The sequence below is a fragment of the Centruroides vittatus genome, unplaced genomic scaffold (assembly GCF_030686945.1).
Source record: "Centruroides vittatus isolate TY-2023 unplaced genomic scaffold, ASM3068694v2 contig_178, whole genome shotgun sequence".
NCBI lineage: Eukaryota > Metazoa > Arthropoda > Arachnida > Scorpiones > Buthidae > Centruroides > Centruroides vittatus.
The window spans coordinates 313,946-324,498 of record NW_027121089.1 but is presented as its reverse complement, the minus strand read 5'-3'; the positions used below and the strand labels follow the sequence as shown (position 1 = coordinate 324,498).

At 37.1% G+C, this 10,553-nt stretch overlaps 1 protein-coding gene across 3 annotated transcripts in view; it reads left to right on the top strand.

The window, feature by feature from the left end:
* The first annotated feature begins 243 nt into the window (after positions 1-243).
* Positions 244-10,553, top strand: part of LOC136969400 (puratrophin-1-like) — a 43,899-nt gene continuing 33,589 nt past the window's right edge. For all 3 annotated transcript variants that reach the window (XM_067263539.1, XM_067263538.1, XM_067263537.1), the window contains exons 1-3: positions 244-317; positions 3,105-3,503; positions 5,936-6,127. In XM_067263539.1, the coding sequence (XP_067119640.1) occupies positions 261-317; positions 3,105-3,503; positions 5,936-6,127 (648 nt within the window). In that variant the 5' untranslated portion in view covers positions 244-260. The remainder of the gene's footprint in view (positions 318-3,104; positions 3,504-5,935; positions 6,128-10,553) is intronic.

Sequence of the window (10,553 nt, the reverse complement as noted above, 5' to 3'; positions counted from 1 at the left end):
GTTAAAGACCAAAAGTTCTCATTACTCAACCCACTAGCGCTTTTTTTTTTCTTGTATTATCGCAGAAAAGCACTCACACGACATTACTTCCAACACGACACTTTCCGGATTAGAACAAATGTCGATACTTCCCAAAATTGTCACATTCTAAATTGGGCGGCGAGACTCATCGTCCATATTTATTCTGAAAGACGAACTGCACGTCACGTGACGGGCGAGAGCCACGTGACTTATGAGGTTTCATCCGCTTTTCGGTGGCGATGGCGTCGGCTGTCTGGACCTTCTTCAATCGTCTGTGCCGGAAACCGATTGTTAAGGTGGGATTGTTATTGTTAACAGACTTTCTGTTCGGTTAATGCACTGCTAAGTCGCAAAAACTAACTTTTTTTTTACAGAAATTACACGTTTAATTACTCGCTGACGTGTTTATTAAGCTGCTGCAACCTCTCTGATTAGTAATTAAACTCCTCTGTCTTAGTGTCTGTAGTGTAGTAAACTTCTTGTATTAAGTAGTAAAAGGCCTGTAGTAGAATCGAGTTATACTAAAGCATTGCGTATGAGTGTCGTTTTCTGTTTGGCATAGTGTTTAGAGGGTTACTTTTATCACGTGTTCTGAACACAACGTGATGAAACCCTCTACTTGTAAGACACTATTTATAATATACAGTATACATAAGCGCATGGTTTTGTCGTTGGACTTAACAGGGCATTAAGGTATTGTTTTTGTATGAGTTTAAGATGTCGTTAATTGATTAAAGAACGAAAAAATTGCAAAAATTGGGCCATATGTAAACACACAACACAGAAAATTAGGCATAAACTTGTAACACTAGCATAAAAATCTGGAAAAAACAGTGTTAGCCTCAAGGTTACTTCACCAATTTTTAGTTAACTGCTAACATAATTCGTAGAGCTTATTGACACAGTTAATGGGGCACTAAAGTAGCATAATGTAGCCACACTGCTTTATCTCATTATTGGGTTAAAATAGCGTAAAAGTGTTCTTTTGTCTCCCTCTAGTTGTCTCTTTCTGATAATTAATGTTAAAGGCAATTTTCCGTAAAATACAAGGATCATCAGTTACGCGGGGGTTGGACCTGTTAGTGAGGATCGTTTCTCACCTGTTTGGACGTAACACATTAATTTGAGAAGAAGAAAAAGGTGCATCGTCGGCGAGTTGAAAGGGCAAGTAACTGGTATGGGAAGAAACAAAGTAGCGGACTATATAATTTAAAGGGACGTACATTTTGGGGATGGACCTGTTTTGTTCCAATTATATCAACTGGTTGGAAAGCATAACTGACGCGACGTATCATTAAAGACCTCATCGTCTTCCTGGAGATGGTAATGCTGATAGGGTGAAGGGTTATTGACACACTTTTGTTGTGGAAGATGCTAAAAAAACTTCCCTTTCTTCCTCCGAACACGTGATAAAACTCGATACTCCACCAGGTATTTGGTAACAAGGGAATCCTCCAACAAAGCAAAACCAGGAATTCAAATTCGTATCTATAAGTACGCTGTGTGCTGTTACAGGTGTTGTAAAGATCTGTTTTAAATTACACATGTTTGTCGGTTTCACCTAAATTTGTGGGCTAATAACGGTTTTAACACATGGTTTAAAGTGCAGGTAGTGTTGGTAGTAGTGTCCTATTATACTGATGTATCAAGGCGCTGGAAATTCGTGTATAACCCAAATTTCATCCTTCATCTCAGTGGACCAGTTCATGGTGGTTCAGGGGAATGTTCATGAGGCTGTGTTTTATGGAGAAATGTTCAAGAAGATTTGGTTCAGGTGTGAAGACCAAACAGGTCGAACCATTTCGTGGGGAGGAAGACCTGTTTGGTGTAAAGAGAGAGTGCTATTTATTAAGAGGGTGAAAAATAGGTCAAAGTTTAAATTAGGGTTGTAAACAAAACTTTCTCAGATGTATTTAATGTAGGATTAATCGAGGGCACCCAAGCCATTTCTACGGGTCATTTTCTACCTTTAAAACAAACGAGGGTCATTGTGGGTCAATGTAGATGGACGCCATTCAGTCTAGACTTCGGGAGGGCAGCTGAGGATGTTCCCAAACTCCGGGATGTTCGTGTCGCCAGCCAGTCTACAGGTATATTGATGGAGAAGAAGTGTCGCCACTTTTATTGACGATGCTGCAGCATTCTTCTCTTTTGGCATTGCTCCGGATGAATTAGGCTGCACGTGACATCACGAAATGCTTTCCATCGGAACTTCTTTCAGCATCAAACTGCACGATACTAATTGATTAAAGCGCACGCGGGGTGGTTAATTTGGTAAGAAATAGGAGCGGAATTAACGCTCCTATTCTAAAAATATGCGACCACGTGACGTCACAAGCATCGAGGGGGTCCCCTTTTATATAAATACACATATATCGCCTTCTGCTCCTTAACAAAAATCTATCTTGTAAACATTTGAATGGATCGCCCCATGTCTCAACGTATGATGGATTTAGTAAAGAATATCCCCTAATAGACCCGCTTTTCCCGGAACCGCCTACAGTCAGGGGGCGACAACCCCTAACGAATAGAGGGTTTAGACTCTTCCATCATCATGCTGAAGCTGTGGACAGTTGCAGTCTACATGCAAACCAAGGACATGGTGGACATAATCGCTACCGAGGTAATCTTTAATCTATTAAAGGGGGGATGGCTAAATAACTTAATGGGCCTTCTAAGGCCATCAACCTTGCTCCCGTTTGTTTAGGTTTGTCTTTATATATAGGCTGTCACGTGGTAGTCGTTGGTTTCTCTCCCCTCAAGGACGAACGACTACGACACGCCAGTGTATAACACTCGCTCCAATCACTGTTACTTTATGGCCTATAGGTGCCCATGGGTTGTTTATTTAAGTGGTCAAACAGGACTTTAACCTTATTAAAAAGATTCCGACGAGTTGCCTAGTTTGTAAGCGCGATTTAAAATTCGAATTAGGTCCTGCCTGTGTTTCGTAACACCGAAATTAGTTCATAGATACAATCGATTAACGTAACTCGATTTTTAAAGTTACGCAGGGTTTACTTGTAAAGTTGTGTAACGTATACTTTCCGAAGGGATGAATTTCGTGATTTTCTTCTTTACAGACACCTGCCGAAGCGGACCAATCAGAGAAAGAGAAGCACTCTTCAGTTATCTCGAACGTTTTACATCCTGTAAGAGGTGAGGAGTTAAAACGTAAATTTCTGTCCGTTGAATGCGGTTTCGGGATCTACAGGAGGCAAAAGACCACGCTGTATTATACTGCGGATTACCAACAGAGTCGTACCGTGCTGTCCACTACCCTATGGTCGATATGCGACAACAGCATCACTAGATACATGAGAACGTTGGATATACATCGCAATGTCGGGAAAGTGAACAATGAATGCGGGTTGAAACGCAAAATCGGGGAGAAGAGTAGACAGGAAGTGAACAGATTTCAATCTGTCGACGATGGAAGGGGTACAAACCAAATGAGAATGGAGGCACGTCTCTATTATGGGGTAAGTAACCTGTATCGAAGTTTAAGTGATCGGATTTAAGTGGTTATATTGGTGCTGCGATGGTGTGGCAGCATCACAGCACTAAAATACCAATTACAGTATAATTTGATGTGTTATGAGGCGGATTAGTGTTTAAGCGTATTGTTAACAGAATATTATGCCAAATACCTACCTTTAAGTGTAGAAGTGTCATGCCAAGAAGTGTGAAACGACCCTTTGCTAAGAGTTAATTAGTTAATAGAAAATCCTAATCCTCCTACATTTCCTCAATGGGGCATGCCCAACAGTTGAATTTCACGATTGTTGGACGTTGATCAACTGTTAAAACTGACGTAACTGGCTATTCTATCACGTTTCCTGACGTCATCAACGGCCGCAAAACCAGGGTAATTAATTCTGCACCCCCCTCCATTCGTGAACGAAACGGGGGATATTAACAGGCAGGTGTTAAAGGAGCTAAGGGGGTGAGTTAGTGCAGAGGCTACCAGGACTCGTTCTATAAATAATGACTCGAAAACCTCCGAGGAAAAAACTGGTGAAATTTTCTATAACCGTGAAAAAATATTTAAAAAAATTCCGAAATGCCACGTTTGACCTTTGAACTATTCTATATGGATTGTTTAACCCGTGGTCTATATGATACGAACTGAAACGATTGTGAGATGAAGTAACTTATGTATAAGCTCCTTACAGATGATTAATTGATAAAATATTGCTCCTGAATTCAGGAGAATAAGGTTAGATTAATTAGTGTTAAACTTAAATGGTATAACCTATTTAACTTTTGAACTAATGAAATTAAGATTTTTAGTTACCAAGAAGGTGATACCACACCATTGATAGCAGTTGACGTATAACCCCACAGGATCGGTGAATAGAATGACACTAAACAGTTTATGATTCCAGAATTGAGTTGGCATGTAATTCTAGAATTAAGTTTGTGCATATGTCTAGAATTAAACCCTTAATTCTGTAATGTATAGTGCACCCTCCAGTGGCCAGGTGGATAAAACCACTGTACTTGGTCGCGGGTTTCACCTCACTAAAATTCTGGTAACGTGGGTTTTCTTTACGTGTGTAACACCTAAATAGGGGACATTTTCTTGTAGAAACCCTTGGTAGATTATCTACGTGTTGCGTTGCCTTGTTTCATCAATACAATAATTTGATGTATAGTATTCGGTATCCGGTTCTAGAATTAACTCTGTGCATAATTCCGGAACTAAGTATACTTACAGAAGTAATGCTAGAACCTGTAGAACCATAGTTACAGAACAGATTGTGTACCCTAAGGAATAATTTGGTATGTGTCCCAGAACTAAGTTTAGTGCATAGATCCCTCCCAGAACAGTGAAGATGCTTTAGATTATAATCTATGGTAATTGATCCCTCAGCAACTATGGATCAGGTTAACACAGATTGAAATCTCACGCATGCTTCCTGCAGCGATATACCAAGGGGGATGCCACCAGGGCGGACTTCTATGATAAATTGGCCCACTAGTGAGGCTCGAACCCATGACTGTTTCCCTGTTGTTTCGATCCACTGGGCTACTTTGTTGTGTGTGTGTGGGGGGGAGGATTACTTAGAAGTGAAAGTAGTGAAAGAAACGCCGCATCACCCATTGAATTCTGTCCTAGTTTTCGGCTTGTAGAAACCGAACTTAACCTTAGTTTTTATTGAAAACAGGGTTAGGCATGTGCTACTTTCGGTTGTATGATTATATCCGGAAGTATTTTGGGAAATGTGCCAATCAGTTCACTGGGCCGTTGCACTGGGAAGTGAAGAATGCTGCGGATGAAATTCTCAACTCGACGCCAACGACAGAGGAATTACTACTAAAGTAACAAAAAAAGGGCTCATAAATAAGGTACTGCCATAGTAACTATTTGCAGATTAACTCGGCTGGCACGTTATGAAATAATTGATACGAGCAGAATAAAATTTTCAGCAGCCGAGTTTGACCTATAAACATAATTTGTTACTACAGCAGCACAAATAAAGTTACTTTTATTATTTAATGTAGTAGTAACACTTATCGTTTGAACAATCAAACCGGGGAAATTTACATCTAATGAGGGTTCAAATTTTGAAGGGCAACAACTAACAGCGTGAGTGTTGACCTCGTTTCCCTATTTTTATACACATCGATGCTACTAGAGTAACAAATTGTGATTCTTGGCGCATATCTAATGACAACAGATCTTGTTGTTGTGGTAACACATGCCAATTTAATTAGAAATTCTGTTATTAAAGTGAAGTTTCTAATAAAGATTATGAATAACACAACAACTAGTGTGGGTATTGATTTGTTGTTATAGTAGTGTCATCGTACGAGTAACAGTATGGATATTGTGATTTATTGTTGTATTAGCAACTTACTTACGTTCTTAAAGTGCTAATAGAGTAACATATTGATACTTTATTTTCAGATTTCACACGATGTAACTACTCTAGCAGAACAATACCTTAGTAGTATTTATCAACCGTTTCGTTCTGTTAGAAAACAACTAGTGAAGCAGTGTAGGGACATGCTGCTAGTACACTACAATGGTAACCACAAGAGATTTATGGAAAGTTTCTTAGGACCGGCATCCGAACTGCTGATTAAATTTAAAACTAAGGTAGAGTAAACTTTTCTCATGCTAATTGGTAACCGTTACGGAAATATTTTTTGTAGTTACGTAATGGCGTTACGTCACGCCTTCACGAAGAATGTATGTAAATTTTTCTCAAGTGAAAGTTGCCGAAAAAGTGGGGTCTAAAGGTGCTTTCTAGGAAACAATTCAGTGAAGGTCGGGGATGTTTTCTCAGATTGCACGGTTTGATAGGTGTTTTCTCCTGGTGTATATGAACAATACGTGACAAGATAAACATTAAATGCGTTCCGAAATTCTCGAATTTTACCTGCATACCAGGGACAGATAATATTTTCAATTGGGAAAAGTGCAAAATTACCCAATAAAGCATTCGTGGCCCATTCTACCTAAGACAGGTGTTACAGTCACGCTCTGTGCAACAACGTGACTACAGATTTCTTTCCGTTGGTGGAGCAAACAGGATTACCTTGAAATGGCTGAAATCCTATTTTAACCCTTTAACGCGGCTTCTACAACTTGTTTAAAGAGGAAATTATTTTACAAAATTAATTAAACGAATTAAGCGGTGCTTTTATTGTAAAAGAATGATTTCCAAACAAGGGAGGTACACGTAAATATTTTCACTTTCGTATTGCATCAACCAATGAACTTGGGCGCATTTTTTGAAAGTAAATCGAATTCTTGTATGTTAGGTAAGATGAGGTGTTGCCTAGAAAATGGGTGCAATTAACTTGTTTATCTCGGTGACCCGAAGGATAGGTTATTAACTCGACAATGAAGTTATTTTTTAACCTTTTTCATACGGCAGAGGCACGACATTATGCCATTTTAGTGTGGAATTTTGCGAAAATTATGCTCCCTTTACTAGGCTGTGCACGAAACAGGCGCATCGACTAGTGTGCTGTTTACATTATGCATGCAATTCTGTAGCATAACTTTATTTTTTAAAAGAAATTTGAGTCTGTACTTCGGTCTATACGTCATTGACGGCATCAGCAATATTCTTTTAATCACCGTAATATAAATTGGAGATTGCATGCAACTCCTGTTTTAGAGACTAATATAAATTGGAGATTGCATGCAACTCCTGTTTTAGAGACTAATATAAATTGGAGATTGCATGCAACTCCTGTTTTAGAGACTAATATAAATTGGAGATTGCATGCAACTCCTGTTTTAGAGACTAATATAAATTGGAGATTGCATGCAACTCCTGTTTTAGAGACTAATATAAATTGGAGATTGCATGCAACTCCTGTTTTAGAGACTAATATAAATTGTAGATTGCATGCAACTCCTGTTTTAGAGACTAATATAAATTGGAGATTGCATGCAACTCCTGTTTTAGAGACTAATATAAATTGTAGATTGCATGCAACTCCTGTTTTAGAGACTAATATAAATTGGAGATTGCATGCAACTCCTGTTTTAGAGACTAATATAAATTGTAGATTGCATGCAACTCCTGTTTTAGAGACTAATATAAATTGTAGATTGCATGCAACTCCTGTTTTAGAGACTAATATAAATTGGAGATTGCATGCAACTCCTGTTTTAGAGACTAATATAAATTGTAGATTGCATGCAACTCCTGTATTCGAGACTAATATAAATTGGAGATTGCATGCAACTCCTGTTTTAGAGACTAATATAAATTGGAGATTGCATGCAACTCCTGTTTTAGAGACTAATATAAATTGTAGATTGCATGCAACTCCTGTTTTAGAGACTAATATAAATTGGAGATTGCATGCAACTCCTGTTTTAGAGACTAATATAAATTGGAGATTTCATGCAACTCCTGTTTTAGAGACTAATATAAATTGGAGATTGCATGCAACTCCTGTTTTTCAGAGTACAAACATTTGGAGATAGTGTACAACTTGCTATTTTAAAATTGTTATAAAAAGCAGATGGAATTTTATCATCAGGCATTTTTTACTTTTTCACCAAAGAAGTGTCAAATTGACGTGCATCTTTTAAAGACGAGTCGTAACACTCCCTCGACTTTACCTCACTTTAAAAAAAGTAGAAGATAATTTTCTCTCTCAATTGAAAAATTCTTTAATGGGAGTTAAAACGTTGCATCTAGGTCAGAGAGATAGAGGCCTTTGATCTCACCTTACCGCCAGGCCCACCTCTTTTAGTGTATGGCGTGGTTTCACGTATTTATCACTCGAAAAAAGGTTAGTTTATCGTGACAGATGGACAAATTGCTCGAGCCTGTGAAGGAAAGGAACGGGCATTTGATCTCTGCTCCTTCATCGTGAGGAAAAATAAAATAATAAAGAAAGACACCACCATTCCTTCATTTTCGCGCCCTCGTAGGTTGCGGAAGTCGTGAGATTTTTTAACATCTCCATCTCCGCGAGGAGTTCAACTTATCACGACCCCAATTTTTGCAGTTATAGGCCCACGTCTCGTGTGTTTTGAATCTCGCAACTGTCTTGTGAGCGGATGTTTTCCTTCCTCTTCAATTCCTCTCTCGGATTTTTATGGATTCGAGAGGAAGTACGAACTATTTATACTTTAAATTCGTCGCGTCACGTGGTTTTCTTACTGTAATTCATCATCTCGATGTCACACTAGACGTAAGTAACGTAAACGGTATTATTTTGCTGTATATAGTTTTGCTTACCTTAATTCTCCCTAGATGGCACTGTAAACATTTTTATTGTATTTCTTATTCAATACTTTCTGCATAAAATATTAGTACTGTAAAAGCATTAATTGAGCTTATAGTATAATAGGGCATGTTCAAGCCATCTGTATAGTAATTAGTACTTGAGTACTGTACTTGTGAAATGGTGTAGTAACAGTAGTAACAGTAGTATTTATCAGTGTTGTAGTATATTATTACTAATCATTTGATAATTAATTGCATTATTACAGTAGTAAACTATTGTCACTAAAGAGTATTATTATAAAATAATAGTAATAATAACGGCAGTACTATAAATGTAGTTCACATTCTTCATTACTAATTAAATAATATCGATACTAATAGTATTACAGTAGTAAGTCCTTCTATATAGTAATTAGAGGAAAGTAGTTATTTAGTGCTCTACAAGTACTGTCGTCTACAATGGTTTAGTAACAGTATTCATTATTAGTGTTGTGCTCCTTTAATAATAAACATTGATAATTAATAGTATTGTTACAGTACTATGCAATAGCTTGTTACTACAGCAGTACTGTGGTGGCACTATTATACTGTTTACACTACTATTTATCATTATAGTCGTCTTGCTGCAGAACTAAATAATTACTGTCAATAATAATATAATAGTAGCATGGCAATTTCATCTGTACAATAACTACATGGTTTACTGCTGTAGTAATAATAGTCTACAGAAATATTACATTACTAAAGCAGCATTGCTATAGTAGCACAGTGTATATTCTATACTACTAACCAGTGTCACTACAGTAGTATCCTACATCTACGTACTAATTAGCCTTCTTATATTTATTATCGTAGCCCTACTGTTTATTACAGCAACAGTGCTGTTATATGTGTCTTAACACAAGAAAAATTATACTTATAGTAGCATAAATTATGACTTGTAAAGTGCAAAACTGTACTCACAAATTAAACTTGTAATATTTATCAATACGGTTGCGCAGATTAATTAAGCGTGACGTAATCTTGCTATAATATTAAATTGTTTATTACTACAGCATTGAGACTATAATGTTGCATTAGTAACACAAAAAAAAACTATCCACATGTTAATTAAACTTCCTATATTTATTACTACAGCCGTTCCGCTTATTACTAGAGCAATGCTGCTAGAGTAATAAACGATGTATTAAAATACAATAGTACAATATTCTTAGTGTTTATCCTCAGGTACGTATACAACATGTAATTACTACAGTAGTATTTGCATGCTGTCTTGTTTGTTTATATGTTTATTACTGTGATAGCAATTGTTATAATTATGCTACTACTACACTAGTACTTAACCTTACATCTATGTTTATTAACAATTACGTAACATCTATACTTCAATCACTAGCAATTGTTACTGTAGACGTATTTACTATGTATTTGCAGCACTATACAATACTTGCAGTATTTACACTTAAGCTAAACAAGCTTACAATGGCCTCTAATTTACACACGTATCATTATTGAGTAGAAAGGGAAGGCCTATTATATGTCACAGGCCCTTTCTTTTTACCAAAAACAACGCTAATATACTACAGTAATATATTATTACTGTGTTTGTTTATAGTAATGGGGTGCTGTATTATTACTGTAATAATGTAAACATACAAAGCATTATATTGTAAGGCTGCGTATACATAGGTAACCGACTGTAGACGTTTAAAACGTCTACTGTACAAACGTATACAGGTGATTCAGGTTTTTATTACCGTAATGCATAATGTTACTAAGGTAGTAAAATTAGTGCAGTGTAAAAGTTTACAGTACTAACACGTA